At 37.6% G+C, this 21,357-nt stretch overlaps 1 protein-coding gene across 3 annotated transcripts in view; it reads right to left on the bottom strand.

The window, feature by feature from the left end:
• loxl2a (lysyl oxidase-like 2a) overlaps positions 1–15,378 on the bottom strand; it is a 29,916-nt gene extending 14,538 nt beyond the window's left edge. For 2 of the 3 annotated variants that reach the window (XR_001637639.1, XM_016528539.1), the window contains exons 1-5: positions 13,922–14,284; positions 12,764–12,939; positions 3,831–4,039; positions 2,465–2,681; positions 815–998 (exon numbers count right to left, since the gene is read on the bottom strand). Coding sequence is in view for 2 of the 3 variants with exons in the window: in XM_016528539.1 (XP_016384025.1) it covers positions 815–998; positions 2,465–2,681; positions 3,831–4,039; positions 12,764–12,939; positions 13,922–14,189 (1,054 nt within the window). In the remaining variant the exon portion in view is untranslated. Of the gene's footprint in view, positions 1–814; positions 999–2,464; positions 2,682–3,830; positions 4,040–12,763; positions 12,940–13,921; positions 14,285–15,354 lie in introns of those variants that run through there. The other variant, XM_016528540.1, reaches the window with a different exon arrangement.
• Positions 15,379–21,357: the final 5,979 nt, after the last annotated feature.

Genomic DNA, 21,357 nt, shown 5'->3' with positions numbered 1-21,357 from the left:
TTTACTCCCGACATCTGAGCCGCTGAAGACGCAGAGGATTAACGTTACTTTCGTTTTTGAAGGGAATGAGCGATCCCCGATCTGCCGAAATGTGTTTATGTTCGCGCGAATCATTCGTGATCCAGCTTCATCTACAGAAGAAGTGAGTATAAGGGTTTTTTATGAATCTTTGCAAATCGCCTTTCCTAACAATGTGCTAGTTAGCCAGTTTCACAGCTGAAGTTTACAGTCTGCTCGTCATCCCACGGAAGAGAGGGCCGGTGTCAGCAGAGCTCATTAGCATTTAAAGCGACATGGACTAAAAAACAGCTTGCTGAAAACAGAGCAGATTTTTTTTTTTTAATTTTAAAGGTTTATTTATGGCGTTTTATGCCTTTATTTTGATAGGACAGTATAGGTTGACAGGAAGTGGGTGAGAGAGAGGGGGATGGGATCGGGAAAGGTCCGTGAGCCAGGACTCAAACTCGTGACACCCGAAGCGCAATGGCGCTGTATGTCGGCGCGCTGCCCACGAGGCCATCGGCGTCGACAAACAGCTGATTTTGACAGGGTAAAAAGGGTGTTTTTTACACTACCATTGAGAAATTTTAACCAAAGTATGTAATAGACTTTTCATTAAGACCCTAAAGAATCATATCAACTTGTGGAAAATGGGCATCCGATGACCCCTTTAAGGTTCTTCAAAGATATGTAGTATTTTGGAAATCAAGATAATGGAGATAATCTCAATGTCTCAGAATCAAAGAACTGATTCTTATAGGATTGACTCCCCAAGATCCATCCGTTTAGAACCACTGATAATGTATTAACTAACCTTGTCCTAACTTCGCTCCAGTGAGAGCCTCTTTGGCACTCCCAAAGCCCAGTTCTCGACACACGACGGTAGCAGCCCTCAGGTTCCAGTTATCATCGCAGACGGTTCCCCAAACTCCATTCTTCAGCACCTCCACTCTCCCTTCACCGATATTCGAACCTCCCCGCAGACGAACCAGGGGTTGCTGCGAAATCAGACATGGAAGAAATTAGCAGGATGATCAGTCCACACGCCCTCAGTGACCTGTGTTTGTTCAATCTCTGTATATGGATCTGATTCAGGTGATTCAGCCTTTCGGATGAAGTTTCCCCATCCCTTGTTTATACACACTCACTTCAGACCTCTGGGGCCATGTTTGAATATTATGTAATCTCCTTTTCTTCGAAAAGGCAATATGATTTAATGTACTACATGACTGAAGTGTCACTATGACATCCAAGCTGAACGAACATGATGATCCACAGGAAAACAATGGAAGAGGAAGCGATTCTTTCCAGAAATGTAAGAGGCCGATAGATGAGGGAAAACAGACTCGCCAAACATTCCACAACCACAAATCATCTCTGAGAGGGACTGTAACCTTAGCGCTCAACATTCAGCCCTCTACAGTCATTTAGAATAAAAAAATGGAAAACTAATTTTCACGTGCGCATTAGAACAAACAAGTAGCCTGTGAACCCAGTGCTAACCGGGAACAGCTGATGGAAGACAGTCCAAAAGGAATTTTCCTTCATTATATCATTGCAGATGACAGTGTAGATTCTTAGGAAAGCAATTTTTATTCCAGCATCACTCCTTGCTGCTAAGCAGCGCTTGTAACATGGGGCCGCTAATACAAACTTCATTTTGTACATGTTGTTCATGTCAGTGACTCATTATTGTCAATGTTTGATATGTTCTACTAAGTTTAAGGACATAATATACTATAATAATTAGTGCCACTATAATAATAATAACCATTGTTTTATTATAGCATGTGGTTTTTTGGCATATTGACTACGTTTGTATAACAACAGTTTTACTACAAATACCATGGTTAAACTATGGTTATTGTAGTAAACCATGGTTAATTTGTGGTTACCATGGGTTAACTATAGTAACCATGTTTTTTTTTGTTTTGTTTTTATTTGTAGTAAATCCATGGGTAATTTTCAATCAAGTAGTTGGGTGAACCTAATGCCAACTGGAAAACCTTATGAAAGATGATTAGAAGTAAATTTTCTGTTGCTGCTGGCACTGTTGATTCTTAGGAATACTATTTTTACTCTATCGTCACTCTTTTTTTGCTGTTGAGAAGCGCTAGTAGCTACTACCTTCAAATCATGAGACCGCTAATGCTAACTTCATGCTCTGTTAATTGTACCATGCCATGAATTACTATTTTCTATTACCTATTTTCCCTGTTGGATATGTTCTACAAAGTCTAAGGCCATAATATACTTTTAAATAGTACTGTATGTCTGTGAGCCCAATGCTAACCAGAACGCCTTAGGAAACACAATCATGAATGACTTTTCTTTTGCTGATGACACTGATTCTTAGGAAAACTATTTTTATTCCAGAGTCTGTCCTTATTTTGATGCTAAGCAGCGCTAGTGATTACAGCTACTTAAATTGTAAGGCTACTAATGCTAATTCCACGCTACCAACCTCTGGTCTGTAAGCCTTGCGGAAGCCAGTGGAGGATGAGGGGGCAAAAGCTCTTCCAGGCACACAGCTGACCACCACAGGCAGGCCACGTCCACATGTGCCGTTCCGCTTGGGCTCCAAGGGTTTGCCCAGCCTACAGCTGGACAGATGGGCTTCATTTCCTGTGCAGTTCACTGAGAAACCCCAGTAGTTCTTTTTCTTACGCATGGACAGTGATCTGTAAAACAGAGCCACAGATAAAGATCAGTTGTGCCACAAAATAATTAATCATGGAATTAAATACATATTTCAGATATTGAATTCTTGTTTAGGAGGATATCACAACCATTATTCAGAGGGACGTGTTATGATTACTATAGGGACCAGACATTGCCTGTGGCAGTACTGCTGTGCTAACCCAGGAAAACATGACATTTCCCATGATTCCACAGTCCAGAGAAAATCCTAGTTCAGCAAAGGTCACCAAACATCTTGACTCAAACGATCTGTGAAGCCTGCAGGTTTCCTTTCCTTCAGATTAGGGAATCTTTAAACACTCGTTTAATGAGTACAGCATGTTCTGAGTTCATTACAAGTCCATTAAAATTTGTGAGCATTTTTTGACATCTCAATAGCATTTTGGTACTATGCATCAACTGTGATGTAAGGCAATATCATTTACGATGTCCTACTCATTGCAAAATTGTGTTTCTCAATGGCATGAATAACATTAAAGGCCCAGACTTAACATAAATGGACTGAGGAAAAGTGAGGTCACATGGCCAGTGGCTTAAAAAGTGGACCATTATGAAATGTTCCAACAAACAAACAAACATAGACAAACCTCATCTTTAAATATCACCAGGCATTACTTTCTTTAGTATGTTGCTTAGTTTAGAAATAAACCCATGAATACATCAAAAAAAAAAAAAAAATCCTGGAATGTTTTTTTTATAGACTTGTACAAAAATATATACACTGGCTATGAACTTCTGTGTGTTATAGTGTGTTTTAGTGTACAAATGTGGTTAAAACACCCTAAAATTATAATTTATAGGCAGTTATACTATAAAATGTCCTTAACAGAGTTACAGTGGAAACACAATATTCTCTGCTAGATGGGAAACGGACAAGAATTATGTTGGGAAACAATCTGGCCATGATTCACTTTGGGAGGCGTTCACACACATCTGAGGACTAAAGGTAACTTTAAACTTTACAAAGTTAATGTTACTTTTGAGGAAACCCGAATATCTCTATGTGTGTGTCTGCTTTCTTTCTTGATTTTTATTGCGTCCTAATCACAAAGGCCTGAAAATGTTTCAAATTTGTGCTTGACTCATGGCCGTTTATCATACAAAGCAAAGCAGCGGGGACTTTTCCTTACTTGTAGGCTTTGTTGTTGTAGTTCTTGTCTCCGGGGAATCCGTACATTCCACAGACGACTCGGTTGTTCAGGGGGGTCCAGTCCTCATCACAGATCTGCCTCCATTTGCCCCGTTCCTTAATCTCCACGTAGCCTTCAGTGACGGGTATGCGCTTGAGGTGGGATGAAATGGGTCTTATACGGATTTCTTCCACCCGTTCTTCGAGAGTCTAGGGAGGAAAAAAAACAAAAGAGCATGTTATCAGTCATGATCAGAATTCCCACAATGGATCGTTTATTCAGGTCACTTCCTCAAGTAGCAGTAAATTACTTGGAAAAAGTTCTGGATATGTTGCAGACACTGTTTTAGTCTGAAGAGTGTCTTCTACTCTTTCAGGGTGGAATCTGAGAGCCAAACCAAGGAGCCAGATAATTCATGACTCACATTTGACAAGGCATGGCCAGAGACAGTTTATAAGACAAGGCCAAAGTTGGAATTTGACCAAAAACCTCACTTCAATATCTCTCAAAACATTCTTAACCAGTCTTGCGGTGGTCATCCTAGATTTTGAGGAGTTCATGAACTTTCATTACAGTAGCACATGAATCTGTCATCCAGTCCATTAAGATACAGGAATCTTATAGCTTGAAGGAATATTAACTGTTATAAAATTCAAAAGCATCTTTGGTTTCCCCAAAAAATACCCTCACATGTGCCCTCACGAGGGATGTTTGCCATGATATCAACTGTAAGGAATGTTTTAGATGTGTAAACCAAGCAATGTTGTACTATTATCGGGGAGGTGGTTACCGGACATGTTTCAACTGACCACGGTAAACATAAGACGAAGACTGTGGCATCTAATTTAATTTCGGCATGTGTTAATGTGCATGAAAGAAAAGAGAGAGAGAAAGTTGGCCGACGGGATGAAGCCAAAGGAATGTGGCGGCCTCACAAAGACCTAAATGCTCTAGACGCAGAGTGAGCAGAACTGAGTTTAATGTAAATATTACTATATAAAGGCCAGACTGATGGGTTGGGTCCAGTTGAAGTGGGCTCTCGAGTCAGACACATCACTGTTTGCTTAAGCAAGGGAAGTCTGGAGGAAACCAAAGAGCTGAGTGTTGAAGCTGAGGGTGTGAGTCGGGGTCATCCAGCCAGATGTGAGGAAGAGCCTACGCCTGTTGCCTGATAGCGTGACCTCCGCCTAAAGAAACCAGACCAGACACCTTCCACTGCATATTTTTAAAACAAAGAGACACCCTGTTTTATCATTCTCAGGTTTTGCCCACATAAGAAATTCAGAGATTGATATACTATGATGGCACAAGTACATAAAAATCTGTATCACCGTTTCATGGTTTATCACACCCTGACTGTGCTTTTATCAGAATGCATGAGACCTCTGCAGAACCACTGCATTTTAATCACAATCCAAACAAACATATGCAACATGAGCAGTTTTTGATATAAATTATATTGTATAATATCAAAATCTGAAGCAAAAACAGAACGGTCTGACCTTAGATTTTTGAAATTATGCTACATAAAACATGTCTGCACGAAACCGAAACTGCAGATGGGCTGAATGAAAACTGCAAATTCAAAAATGTGACAGCAGGTGGTGCTTATAGAACAGCAGCGATACAGCGTTTACTTGGTTACTGCTGAAAACAAACCACCTATGTGATTTCCAATACTACATTAAAGGGTTAGTTCACCCCAAAGTGAAAATTCTGTCATTAATTACACACCCTCATGTCGTTCCAAACCCAATGGCGGAAGACGTAACTCGGGGGAGAAGAATTGTTAAATAAATTATGTTATTTTTGTTTTCTTTGCGCTCAAAAAGTATTCTCATAGCTTCGCAAAACTAAAGTTGAGCCACTGATGTCACATGGGCTGTTTTACCGATGTTCTTACTACGTTTCTGGACCTGGGACCATTACAGTTGCGTTGCTGTCTATGCAGGGTCTGAAAGCTCTCACATTTAATCAAAATATCTTAATTTGTGTTCCGAAGACGAACGAAGGTCTTACGGGTTTGGAACGACATGAGGGTGCGTAATTAATGACAGAATTTTCATTTTGGGGTGAACTAACCCTTTAATATGCATTATATGGAGGTAAGATGAAAAGAAAATACCATCTCAACTTTTCTGAAGTTTTCAGTTCCCCTCAGAGATAGATTTATTTAAACCCCCACCCCCAATTCAGTATTTAGGATTTTGTTCCACCGCATGGTGAAGTGAGTTTTCTCTGCCTGCTATTTTCTCCTCTTTGCATTCGTCTTCAACGTCCCTGGCCTCTGTCAGCCATTTACAGTTGGTTTATTTGCAAAATTAAAGAATTAGTTGTGTGTAATTAATATTTCTAAAAGTTCTCCAGTCATTAGTCAGAAATGTATGCTTTTAACAGGGATCCTCTCTCAATTCAGGACACTGTCTAACGTTACCGTTGCTGAGCCACTTGTACTGGTATGCTTTTATTTATTGTGTGTAATTCAAACTGGTTTACCGTTTAAACCAGTATACTGCACAGCACTATGTTGCAGGTGTTGGGTATTACATCAAGCACCCTTTAAGGGATAAAGTATCAGTCTAACAAGGAATGTTCTCTGTACATAATACCTGAACCAACAATTTCTGCTTTGTTAAGCTTGAAGAATGTCTGGTCCAAGACTCGACATGCAGTGACCAACAATGAAGGCAATGTTGTAGGCAATCTTCCTGACTGATAGGATGACAAGTTCGACAGGAGCCATCAAGACTTCAAATCCAAGGTTTTGTTTTGGGGAAATTCCTAGAGATGTAAAAGAAAACTGACCCTATTGAGGTCTCTTAACCAGAAAATACTATGGATTCACATGAAAGGCATTTTTGTGTTCCTGTAGCTCAATGGCAGAGCAAAGCACTAACAATGGCAAGGTTTTGTGTCTAATTCACAGTGAAAATGAATGAAATCAATTAAATAAAGCAAGCAACTGCAGCTAACAGTGCTCTTTACCTTATGCAAGAAGTTAAAAAGATGTCTGACGTTGCTGGACAAATGCCAGAAACCCATTAGCCCTCAAGATTGCCATTTAGATCAAAGTGAATCTCCATCATTAAAAAGCAGCATATTAGCTGTTAACACATGTATGTCACCACAATTCTTGGAGGGGAACGTTTTCCACTTTTAATGTCATTTGTAGCATAAAATTAATATTGTAGCATTGTAATTAAATGTTTGCTTAGTTATCACCAAAGCTCAAAAGTCTGTCCAAAATATGTTTTTCATGAGGTACTTTCATGCGCAAATTCTTTTAAAGATATTTATTGGATTAAATCACTGTTAATAATCTAAATGTGTAAATGTGTATGTGTACAACCAAACAGACATCATCTTTCACTCAATCACATCACCTTTACTTCAGAACGTTTGGGCATTTTTTAGGAATGAGACCTGACAAAGAGGTCTTTGAGACTGTAAATGCTGTCTGTCAGCTCATATAGACTAGTACGTCTGAGACATACGCACTTACAGTCATTCGTATAAGTGAGAAACCATTCCCACATGTGACTGCGTTTAAGAGCGAGGGGTCCATGTGTAAGCGATGGAAACGGTAGCAGTGAGACTGGAAGCCCCTCGTAGTCCAGACATTCCTCAGTTGCTGAGGTGCCAGCTGGGACAGAACCACCTTCTTTTCACGTTCATGGAATCCAGATATCAAAATATTTACATGCCGTTAATGTTCCTCCTTAGGGCTTCTCGATGTGGGCGAGGGAGAGGTGAAGGTGTCTGGTACAGTCGCGCAGTCAAAATCTCCTCTCTTATTCACTTCCTGCCTCGTGTTTCACGTTGGTCCTCCACGTGCCTGTTCCAGGGACTCAGAGTGAAAATTTTAGGGGAATTTTAGGCACTTTTTTAGAGGGAATTTTAGGCACTTTTTGAGGAAGTAAACGATAAAGGAGGAAAATGTGAGGGGTGGATCGATCCAGCAGGTATATTGATTCTTGCTGAAGTAATCTCCAAGAAAGAGGCTACATGGAAAACATCTGGATTCTCTCCACCGTTACAAAGCCGAAAATATGTACAAACTATCATTCCCCCACCCCAAAAAGCAGGAAGATTCTTCAGCTCAGTGTGTCATCACTCTCAAACACAACTCATATTCACACCACCACGCCAAAGCCAGCCTGTCTACAACTGTCTGAGAGGAATGCCATGCTTTGCTTTTGTCTTCAGGGTCATCTTTGTGTCAGGGTACCACTTACAACTCTGTGTGCATGAAGGAAATAAAGAGGGAGGACAAGAAACAAAGCATGACAGAATTAATGGTGAACTCAGCAGTAGTAAAGGGTCACAAGGGTCCCACGAACAAGTCGGTTCCAAGGAAACGCTTAAACTTAATGTGACCCCTGAACTCTCATTCCACAGAGCATCTCTGGGCATATTTATATTCAACCCTGGAGATTCTTCCCAAAAGGCTGGTCTTCCATAATTCAAGAGCAGTTCTAAACACCTTGCAGACAAAGACACTAGTCAGAACAAGTCTTGGGTTCTGGGAGAACATATTAGTCTTCACGTTATAACTTAATATAGATATAGCAGCAATATATCTATATACTTAAAAGTCAATGCAGCAAGAGATCTTGTAACTATATAGAGTACTTAAGTCTGATTTGATAATATTCTGCGGTCAAATGTTTTTGTATAATAATAACTCTTAAATTATATATTTGACCGTTGTCCCTGACAACCAATCACTTACACTGGTGGTTTTGACTTTAAATTCGTTGGACTCGATTCCAAAGTCATGGACTCGGGAGCAGTTGGCCTTGACTATTACAGGACTGCGTATACAAAAGCATTTTCACACTGTCTGTACCTTTCAGACTCAGACTAGACCCTCTTCTGTTCTCGATCTTGACTCTCACTAAACCACTCAGGTCTCAGCCTGGATTTAAACTTGAATAAGCTGGTCTAGACTACGACACAAGTAGCTTCTACAGGTTCTGTAAGCAATTTCTTTGCCAAAATAATGACTTTTTTCAAAAAATCACCCCCTGCTCTCCATTGTTTGGAAAAACAGGTAGTCTGGTGCCAAACTCACACAAACTGGCAGAGAGCTTTTAAAATGAGTGTCCAAATTTTCTGACTAGCTAATAAACACTCAGATTCTAGCACTAGTTCTCAAAATACTTATTTCAGTAATAGCTATCAGGTACATGTGTAATATACCAAAAAAAAAAAAAGCTTTTAAAGGTTTCCTAACCTCACATCTGACCTCCCCTCCCTTTACTTCTTGGTTTTGAATCTAACAGCTTTTTTTGTCTAGAAATCGCAAAGTATCTTGAGTTTCCTACTTTTGTTGCAAATGGAATGTGAGAGAAAGCCAACACCTCTACGCCTGGTGGAAAGTCCTGACCTTTGACCTCTTTAGGCTACATTTAGCTTGTAGGTTCACTACTGGTGCGTTCTGTTGAGACCAGCACTGGCTTGTTGACTTGCATGCTTTGGCTGAAGGTGAATATATATTCCAATCAATCACCATGACAAGCAGAGTACAAATCATTATAAGCATTTAATCTTCTTTAGGTCCTGTCTTTTTGCCTCATGAACATGACCTTACAATGTTCTAAAGTTCAGTCCTGAGGACTTCTAAACATCTGCTGAATTTCATGTCAGGTCATAGTGTATCTTAGCAAGTTGCATATTCTCATCTGCACGTCCTGTATATACCAAGAATATAAAGTTGTGTTGGTAGGAAACATCTGCTGTAGACAAACATGTAAATAATTTATATAATCATTAGCTGATTAATTACAGCATTTTCTTGAACTCAAACCAAGCAAAGAGTTTGCATGCTCTGAACCTTTGGTAACCACTCTGTGGACCTCCGATTGTTTCCATGTGTGGTGGCAGATTGTGTGTGGTGGTGATTCATTTGATTATACAATAAGATGTTCTTCTGTTCCACTGAATGTTTACAAGAATACAAAACAAACAATTCACTCATTCATTTACCTCTGCTGTCTGTTCTGAGAGCCTGTCTTATCTTATTAGTTTAGACAATAAATGTGTGTCCAGCTGTGTGTGGTCAGTTATAAGCATAAAAACTGTTTATGTTTCAGAGGCAGATAATATAGTGGGAAAACTGTGAAAAGGAAAGCAATATAAACAGTTAAATATTTGATTTATCATTCAAACAGAAATGATAGCACTAGGAGTTTCTGGTAAAAAAAGTGGTGGTGATGTTGCAATGGTACTGTGATTGTTAGCATGTTGCTTGGCGTTTTCTACACGGTTCTGTTTGGTTGCTAGATTGTTTAGGGAAGTATTTTAGCCAGTGTCTTCATTAACACAAAAATGTGAATGCGAATGTGAAAATATCTCTGCTTCTCTGAAAAATCATGAATCTATCTGCACCTAAATGCAGCCAAAGGCTATCTTGGAAACGGACATTCATTAAAACAAGCATTTTGTGCTTTTGCTAGAGGTCATCCAACTACAGTCTTTGAATGACTTGTCTAAACTGTTTCACAAGCCATTAAACCCAGCTAATCAAGTAGCTGCACTGCATTTATGGGCTCTGAAATAACACTAACGCTAATGTTAATGTCAAACACTACATGTTTTCAGGGTAATGTAGTGTTTCTTTACATGTCAATAATAAGCTAATATGATCATAGCAGCAAAACCGCAGTAAAACCATCTGTCATCTTCTCCTACATCTTTAAAGAAGGTCTTCAAGAGGTAATGTTTGCTGGGTGGAGCACACACTGGCTAGCTGTGCTGACACCCAGGAAAGGTAAATAAAAGCAGGCAAACAGACATTAAAACTGTGTTGTTTATATATATATGACATAAAAAAAGCGTTTTCCAGTTTTGGCAAAGGATAATATTTGTGGAAGCATTTTGTAATCCACCGCTTGTGATGCGCTAAGAATTTAGCACTGTTTGGCTGCCAGTTTCTGCTACCCTTTGTTATTTCTGACATCAAATTGTCCATTGATGAGAAAAAATACACAAAAAGATGGACTCTTGCTTATAAAAACATTGGCGCTGGAAGGAAGCCTGAGGAATCTTGGTGTCTGTCTCAGTTTAGTTAGTTGAGAATTCACTCATACGAGCTTCACAGAGGACCGTCTGTGTCTCAGACTTCTGGTATGTGATGCAGGGAAAAGTCACGATTACACCTACCAATAGCTAACAACTTCTCACATTCATTCACAGACTGTCGCCTGACCGGTGACATCATAGGAAGTTGAACCTGACGGCTGGTATTTTTCATACCAGGCCAGAGAAACACTGTCCCTCATTCAAATCTATTAACCAACAGTCTTTTTGCTTCTCACAATTAAAGAATTCACGTTTAACGGGTGGGATTCCGTTTTGAAATCATTCCTTCCATTAGTCAGCAGTTCCCAAAGAAGGCATCAGAGGAGCGGGGGAACGTCACGGGGACAGGAAGGATCGGGGGGGAGAGCACAATGTGGTAAAGTCATTAAATCTTGGGGTCGTGGAAATGGAAAAGCACACCATGGGCTCTTTGATCGCTCTCAAAGGTACATCTTTAAACCAGCTTACCTTGGTTGCCATAGTAACATGGCAAATATACAAATATCGGTTAATTCTGGCACAGACCTTTGCATCAAAGGACATAGGGGTGTGTGAACAGCTGGCGCATCATAAAAGGAGAATTGAACGCTAATAAACTATTCTAGAGCAGCAAATTTTGGAGAGGAATGTGTGACCTGTGGTAACAGACCTTCACTTCCTTTCTTCCAAGAGATAAAGTGACTGGGAATTTTCACCAAGAAGAAAGTAAGCAGAACTGCCACTCAGAACTGAATTTACCGATATGACAAAGATATGTGGTCATTTGTCTAAGACATAATGCTTTTCTGGGTAGGATTCTTGGCTCTTCTGATGGGAAACACTGGTTTTGATGATACAGTGTGGTTTTTGGAGCACATTTTCATTTTTTGAACCCTGCAACTCCTAAAAAGGCTTTTCAAAGGCATATCTGGTCTTTCTTAAACCCAATTGCCACCAGTAGAGCCTTAGGCTTGGTTTACCAGCTCTGAACTCACATCTGCACTGCATTTCAGTAAATCCCAAATGACTAAGCACTATAAACCTCAGGTTAATAATTTAGTCACCTCACGATCCGATCCGATTCCGATTCTGGGAGTCACGATCCGACTCCAGAACGATTCTTGATCTACTTTTTCCCCCCTTGTTAATTAATTAGTTTACCGACTTGAGAATCTTAAAATCCTTACATTTACATATCCTTACATAAGTAATTAAGTACTTTTTAAAATAATTAAAACAGTTGTATGTTAAGAATTTTAAACTAATATAACTTCAAAACATACAAGCAAGTAGCAAACAATAAAGAGGAGCAAAGAAACATATTACTAACAACAAACAAAGAGTGCTTTCAGTATTTAAGATTATCTGAACGTTGTCCATTCAAGAACTGTGAGTGATTTTTCTTCATCTTTACTGTTGTTTTTTACTATGATATCATAGACAGCGATCTATTAAGCTGCATTCACGCACGGATCTCTTTTGAAATATAAGAAGTAATGTGGTTTGTCCTGTCCGTTTAATCCCTTAAGACATAACTGGCTGTGTTTACATTAATTTTGCTTCATAAAACCAATTTGAGATGCAAGTGCAGTAAACCACTTACACGGAGTCGCGCACAGCCACATGCGCGAGCAGTCTTCATAAACAAAGTGCGCGTCAGCAAAAGATTATTTTACGGAAGGTTCGAGTGGTGTATGTGTGTGAGGAATTGGAAGCAAACAGAATACGGGTGTTTCTAAAGCAAACTCAGAATTCTCAGAACCGATCCAGAATCGTTGGAGAGAGAATCGCGATGCATCGATGGATCGATTTTTTTCTCCCTCCCCTAGTTAATAAACTAACATGATTACGCGAACCTAGAGTTGATGTACCTCAACGTTGTTGTTCATGGTATTGATGAACCTGTGGCCAGGGATGCGCTTCTGATTGCAAATCACCCCAACATCCTCGCTGTGTCGGCAGTCTGACACCCCAAAGCCATTCGAGGGGCATTCGGCTAAAGATTTCTCTCTTCCTGTGCAATGGACGTTGTCCAGCCAAATGCGTCCTGTGGAACAAAGAACAATTGTTGGTTTTGTCAGTCACCAGCAGATGTTGTGTTTTGGATGCCGTGTTGGTGTCAGTACCTGGCTACTTAATTCCCTTCAACTCTCAAAATTTACTCTGTAACTCTACCTTATCTATTTCAAAACCTGTATGATGGTGAGTTTTTGAAGAATATTTTTCAATAAGCACCATAAAAGAATAATTAAAGATGTTCTCACAACTTGTGTGCTATGCTCCAAGTGTTTTGAATGTCAGACTGAAAGTCAAACTAAAATAATTCAAAAGTTAAAATCTTAATCTTAAATTTAAAATCTTGACATCTGCCTCTCACGAATGAATTGTTCTTTTAATCTTTTCAGTGATTATGCTGATGAAATGGACTGATTGGGTTCTCAAGACCAACTCACTGACTGACTTTTATGATGCATTTTGAAGCTTAAAAGTCCCCGTCTCTATTCGGTCTTTAAAATTTCTCAAAGATGTCATGGATCTTTGAAGTGAATGAAGACTGAAGTTTCTTATTTGGGTGAATTACCAGCTTAAACCACTCTAGTCTGGCTAGATTTTGTTAACTTCCTTTGATTCAATATAAAGTTATCAAATATGAACCCTTCCAGAATTTCCCTTCACTATGCATTACATGCTGCTTATGATTTTGCTTACTCGGTGGAAAGTGGAATAAGAGTGGAAGACCAATTGTTACTCTTCCCATAGGGCTCAATCATAACCACCCACTGAATTACAATCTTTGGACAGATTTATTGAGACAAATCATCATGTTTCTATGGTAAAGAGACAGAGAGATTAGATTACGTCTGCTCTTGACTTTGAATCTTGTTTCCATACTTTTTCGTCTGTTTGGTATCAATTACCGCTAATGACTAAAACATAATGGATTAGCAATAAAATCCAAGAATATATGCACATGGTGGATCTTTCAATAGAACAGAAGCTTATAATACGCCATCAGAATTCTTGCCTACCTTCTCCTTGTCCAAACTTTGCAGATGGGGACCAAGCCACAGCACCCAGGAAGCCAAGCTCCTTGCATGCAACATTTGCAGCTTCGATTGAGAAGTCATCATCACAGATAGTCCCCCATTCATTGTTGTAGGAGACCTCCAGACGACCCTCGTAATGCTTGCGTTTATCACCCGCTAGGCGGAGTTGAATCTTAGGTTGCTGGGATTCAGATTGAGCCTGAACCAAAGCCAAGAGACTAAAGATGCACAATGCAGAAGAGACCGCCATGGCTAAACTTTCACCTGCGAGAGCATTAAACAACACAAACACAAGATTAACAATGTAACATGCAAGAACCTTCACTAAACCAATTTAGGGAATTGTTCATAAATAATGGTGAAATAATTCATTTGATATCAATTTCCGGTTAAATGGGCAAGCAGCAAAAAAATAAAACGGATTAAATCTTTAAGAATAAGGCATTTGAGGTCTTCAAAAGAGGTCAACTGCTTTCCTTCAGTAATAAAGAGACCATTCTGAACTCTGTCTGTCCATGTCAGTCCTGCCCCCACTATTTCTCAAATCCTGAGGCTATAGCAGACAGATGACTGGGGTGTTTACTTTTTCCATCACTTATCCCAAACTGTCAACTAGAGGGGTTTTGTAGGAACAAGACCTACAATTATTGACACTGATGATACTGACATTAATGTCTCTCAAAGGCATGTATGTCTACTGCATTAAAAACATCTATCTATTAATTCTGCACCAAAAAACAGAGCTCAGCATTTACACAAGAACTATCAATGAATGGCAGCCAAATGGTTTCTAGGATGTTGGAGTTTATAGAAACGCCAGCACATATGACATAACAACCCCCGCTATTCATACACATCTAACTGCCAAAACCACAAAGTGGACATTTTCACAAACAGTTCCCATGCATACTCATGTGGGGTAACTAAGATGTTATCTGCACATCATGATGTTAAGATTAGTTGCTGAATTCATGTTCAGGACACTCCTCCAGGTACTCATAGGTAACAGAATATCCCATTTCCTGACTGAGAAAATCCCTTTCCCTAAGGGATTCTGTTCCCAAACAAATCACTAAAAGCTGCTTTGTCAGTGAGTCACGGAAATGTTACGCCCCTTACCATATTGTGATGCTGTGTCCCAGCTGGAGTGAAGAGACAAAAACATTCAAACCTATTATAAACTATGCATTTGTTGCATCCAGTGGGGACATAATTACGGATTATAATGACTATGGTACAATGATACTGTATAATGATACTGTCTTTTTATGCGTTGCAGTGCGCTGTGTAAACATAAAACCATGTCTGCATTTGTGATCGGAGAAATGACAAACAACAAGTGCTACTCTACACTGCTCAAAACTCGCGTTTGAATCATCAGTGGCAAATCCTTTAAATATGAAAAACGTACTTACAGTCTGTGAGTCAGAACAGCCGGCATTGTAGTCTACTCTCCGAGGATCAGGAAACAGTCCTCCATAAAATGTGCTGCACACATCTGAATATTTGGGTTGAACTGTTCTGGAACAGTGTTGTAAATACAACTTAACCACTGATTTCTAGTCGTGTCCTCTTTTGGAAGGCCAAACAAAGTAGTTTCGCTTTCACAACGAAACACACGGCAACAACAATACTACAGCGAGAATCAAAGTTACGCCTTCTTTCTTTGCGTGAACATTTGGGCAGCGTTATGTAAATCTTCCCACATCGTGACGTAGGGGAGAACGAGCCGTTTTAGGTAGGTGTGGTTGACTCTTAACTTTTATAAAGAATATCTCTTTGGATTTGAGACTTTAGTCTTTGCAACTTTACAGATCTTCTTTATGCACCAAGAGCTTGTAACACTCCAAAGAGAAAGGAAAAATTGAAATCGCATCATATGACCCCTTTAAATTAATGAGACTTTTACCATCACTGTCCCAAAACTGCAAGCTCAATGCTGCAGAGCAAGCTTAATCTAATTTGGTAGTTTGAAAACTTCCTTAGATTTACTTCATGCGTGTTCATTACAGATTAATTGTCTTATTTGAAGCAATTATGCTATTCAGAGACAAATATGTTTGCATATATGTGACCATCAAGTCTCAAAATCAAATTATGAGATAACAAGCATCGAAGTTTGATTTCAACCATTAATTTCACTATGATTTCAATCTTTGACATGGTCTTACTCAGTCAATATTAAAGATATCAAGGTTACATTTTCACAGAATGTTCTTTACTTTATGAAGGATGATTTTATGTAGAAAACAGCAAATCACAAAAACTGACTTTAGCTGGGTTTTCACAGCCAGGGTCACATATTCATAATAGTATACAATGATAATAATGATATGCGATGCATTAAAAGTCAGCGTTATGTAAATCTTCCCACATCGTGACGTAGGGGAGAACGAGCCGTTTTAGGTAGGTGTGGTTGACTCTTAACTTTTATAAAGAATATCTCTTTGGATTTGAGACTTTAGTCTTTGCAACTTTACAGATCTTCTTTATGCACCAAGAGCTTGTAACACTCCAAAGAGAAAGGAAAAATTGAAATCGCATCATATGACCCCTTTAAATTAATGAGACTTTTACCATCACTGTCCCAAAACTGCAAGCTCAATGCTGCAGAGCAAGCTTAATCTAATTTGGTAGTTTGAAAACTTCCTTAGATTTACTTCATGCGTGTTCATTACAGATTAATTGTCTTATTTGAAGCAATTATGCTATTCAGAGACAAATATGTTTGCATATATGTGACCATCAAGTCTCAAAATCAAATTATGAGATAACAAGCATCGAAGTTTGATTTCAACCATTAATTTCACTATGATTTCAATCTTTGACATGGTCTTACTCAGTCAATATTAAAGATATCAAGGTTACATTTTCACAGAATGTTCTTTACTTTATGAAGGATGATTTTATGTAGAAAACAGCAAATCACAAAAACTGACTTTAGCTGGGTTTTCACAGCCAGGGTCACATATTCATAATAGTATACAATGATAATAATGATATGCGATGCATTAAAAGTCATTTGTCTAAAATGTAGCTAGGTGGTATAACTGTCCGCAAATTAAATTTTGAAATAAGTAGGCTAAAGTTAGTTAATACAGTATAATTGTAATTCCAACATGTATTCTTCAGTATGTGTGCACAAGTTATGTTTTGCACAGTCACGTGTGTTTAAGGCACAATACATTTTGTGATACGTTAATATAACTTGTTGTAATACATTAGTATAAGTGGTTACACCACTTGACATCACCTGAATCATTAAATACCTTTTTTCTACAAAGTATTTCAAAACCAATAAATACAACGAGTGCATTTGTACGGACACGACAGTAACGTTACCTTTTTAAAAGAATATGTAGCCTAACGTTACATATTTATAGCGGTTATGCGGCGGGTATGTTAAATATCATAGGCATTTTATTAAAGACACCCAAAAGAACAACTCGGATGTCAGCATCACAATATATATTCAGTAGGCTATATTAGGGTTTTAACTCATTGAAGCAGCATTCCAGCTTCATCTCCCCATTGCTCATGTGAGACTTGTCACAGAAGGACTTGTAAGCGCATGACTTCATCACAGAGTCTGTGGTGAGGAAAACACATGGTGGGTTTTAGAGGGGCACTACAAATCAACACTTACAAAAACATCTGCTCAGGCCAAACATTGCTGAAGGATGCGTCAAATAATCCACGTTTGGTTTGAACATTTGGTTGAGCCTGTGTGCAACCCATCAGAAGCAGTATTATGCAATAGTGATGAGCAGGGCTAGTTGTCACAAGAGTTGTGTCTCAGGTTGAGTCAGAAGATAAAATGCATAATTGTTTGTTTTCTGCGCAGTGGCTTTAATCAGCATCATTTTTATAAATACAGTCTTCCAAATTAAATTTTCATATACAGCCATACTATTCATACTGTAAACCCTTATGCAAATTAACCATGGTTTTATTATAGTAAAAGTGACCATGTTTTTTTTTTTTTTTTTACGTATTGACTACCAATTGTATAACCACAGTTTTACTAAAATATCATGGTTAAACTATGGTTAGTGTAGCAAAACCATGGTTAATTTGTGGCTACCATGGTTTAACTATAGTAACCATGTTTTTGTTTTTTTTCGGTGGTGGTTAATTTTTATAAGGGAATATCAGGTTTATGCAAGTTGTGATGTGTTTTACATGATAGAAATGTATTATTAAATACAAAACAGAAATGTATCTATGCTGTAACTATAACATTTACTATTATTTATTATAGCTAATGTTTTAAGTCAAACCTATAGGCCTACTTTTTTATAATTTGTACATTGTATTACCCGTCAGTGAATTCTTTGTTTAATCACTGATTCCCAGCAGCTATACGAGTTTATCTTTAACACACAGAATTTATCTTTCTTTAATGTTTAAATTATACTAAACCTGCCATTAATCTTTACTGTTTAATGGCAGGTTCAATTTTGACAATTAGCCTAACTTACTTTGTAGAGTGTATCGCGGATTTGCGTCACAACCAATATTCTGCAATAACGGTTAGCTTTATTTGCAACCAAGTCTTTAAGGTGTGTGAAATGGTCTTTCTAAAAAATAAAAAATAAAATAAACACACTGGAATAAACTGGAGTAAAACATGTGACAACTAGCCCCAGTCTCCCTTACTATATTAAACTGAAACACAACACAGACATAGGGACGGTTGCATAAACTGTTTAGACTAAGTCTTAAAAATGTTTTGTTTTGTTTTTCTTCAAGACTGGTCATAATTTTTAAAATTCAGTTATGAAAAGGTAGATTGGTCCTATTAATCTTGGAAAAAGTAAGACTGATTACCCCTTGGCATCTGCTAGTTGGTCAAACTAGTTCTTAAGACACAGTCTTAACATGGTGGCTAAGTTTATGCAACTGGTCAGGAGTGAGGTCACCCCCAGGTGTTCAACATGTGAACTGCAGTATGAAGCACTGTATGTGTGTGCATGTACTCACTGGGTCCTGTGATGGTAGAGCAGGCATCTGAATGAGCAGGACACACAGTCGAGCCCTGCCGGAAACACTCGTCCAGGTTATTTGCTACACAGGTGTGACACTTCAACCCCTCACCTTCACACATCGGACAAGACAACACAGCTGATCTGAGATTAAACCACTTCAAACTTGATACAGATGCTATTAATCATTTCACAAGGACAGTAGGAAAATAAAATGTATGTTTTGCTATCCGCTGTATTACTACTGTATAATAATTATTGTTGCTGTGTTGCAAAATGTATATAAAATGAGATGTTATTTACATATTTAATACATATTTATTATAAACAACAACAGTAGTAGTAATAATAATAAACTTTTTTTGTAAAAATGTATAGCCTACACAGATTTCTCATGTGTGACAAAAACTTAATATTTTATTTATATGTTACCATTTTTGGATAACACTTTATTTTACAGTGTTACATGTACTTATTATAGTAATAACTGTAAATTATGCATAGTTACACCCAGTGACCCAAAAAGGTACATGTTATTAATTTAATTCAAATTACTCAGTACTTGATTGTATAATGACACTGTAACAAAGACACCTTAAAATAAAGGGTTACACTTTATTTTAAGGGGTCCTTGTTAAAGTGTAATTATACCTTTAAGTTCTGAGTAATATTAATTAACAACATGTACTTACTATATGGTTAGGGTTAGGATTAGGGTTTGGCTACTTGCATGTAATTATGCATAATTAATTGTTATGATAATAGTAAGTACATGTTACGTGTAACAAGGACACCTTAAAATAAAGTGTTACCAAATAAAGTCTAACCCATTACTGTAAGTATTTTTGTAAAATCTCAATTACAGGAGTATTAACACTTAAAGTAACGGCAGCGTTACATTAATAACCATAAAGTGATGTGAAACTATTTTGATAATGTGTATTTGGATCTATTTGGTACTATAGAGATACTCACTGTGTAGCACAGCGGCGAACAGGACCAGCGTGGCGAGGACAGTCTTCATGTTGAGGAGGTTGTATTAGAAAAAAGCTGGGACAGTGTGGAAGTCTTAACTCCAAAACACCTCAGCACCTCACCATAATCCCACAGTGAGCATCCATCACATGAGCATTACACCAGCTTAACACACACTACGCATCTGCGCAAGCAACAGCAAACCAGGGCAGATGGAGGATGAAGGGGATTGCACCGGTAAAAAGGGGAAATGATCTATGATCTGGATATTTCAATATAGTTTTAATGCAGATTTCCTTTTAAAATTTAGTGCAAGACTTATGCAAATCAATTATACTTAACAAAAGGCCACAGAATGGCTACTTTCACCAATCATGTTTATCTGTGTACAGTATATTTTCATATTTTGTGTATTTGCAGCACAACACTGTTTTGATTGAATTCACTGCAGTATATCTGTCCTCAACATAAGGACAATCTCTCTGAGCGCACATATTAATATCCAGTCTACCGTCACTAGATATCCCTCTTAAGAAGAGATTAGCTACTGTATGCAACACACTCACAACATGAGAATAATTTCTGTAAACTGAAACCCAAAAGGTCCCATTAGTTAATATTATTTTATACATTAACTAACAACAAGTAATACATTTGTTGCAGTATTTATTAATCTTTGTTAATGTTAGTTGATAAAAATACTAGTGCTGTCAAATCGATTAATCACATCTAAAATAAAATTTTGTTTTCAATAATTTTAAATTGTTTTAAATAAATAAAATGTAAGTTTACACAATATATGTGTGTGTTTAGTATAAATACACACACACATACATGTATTCAAGAAATATATGTAATATACTTATGTATAATATAAATCAAATATAAATATGAATATATATATATATATATATATATATACACACATACATACATGTAAATATTTCTTAAATATATACATGCATGTGCATGTATTTATATATACATATAAGTAAACATACACAGTACACACTTATATTATGTAAACACAAACTTTTATTTTGGATGCAATTAATCGCATTTAATTGATTTGACAGCACTAAAACTTTTAATTGTTAGTTCATGTTCATCTCAGGTCCATTAAATAATATTAAGTGAAATAACTTTAAATTTTAATAATACATTTGCAAATATTGAAATTAACATTAACTTAAATTAATAAATGAAATATTTTTATTGTCAGTTTATGTAATGTAGTTAACTAATGTTAACAAATGGAATCTTATTGTAAAGTGTTGTTAACCAATATTTATATGAAATTCAAAACCAGTGTCATCAAGCGATTTTTTACATTTTATTCAGGGAATGCATTTATGCACAAAATATATATTAGTCAACAGGATTTCTGTGCAACTCTCTCTTTCTCTTCCACTTTACAAACATTAATAACACAATAAAAGAACATGTTCTCATAAAAAT

The sequence above is a fragment of the Sinocyclocheilus rhinocerous genome, unplaced genomic scaffold, assembly GCF_001515625.1.
Source record: "Sinocyclocheilus rhinocerous isolate Xijiao unplaced genomic scaffold, SAMN03320098_v1.1 scaffold603, whole genome shotgun sequence".
NCBI lineage: Eukaryota > Metazoa > Chordata > Actinopteri > Cypriniformes > Cyprinidae > Sinocyclocheilus > Sinocyclocheilus rhinocerous.
Note: the sequence above shows the minus strand (reverse complement) of the source record. Positions and strands in the feature narration are given on the sequence as shown.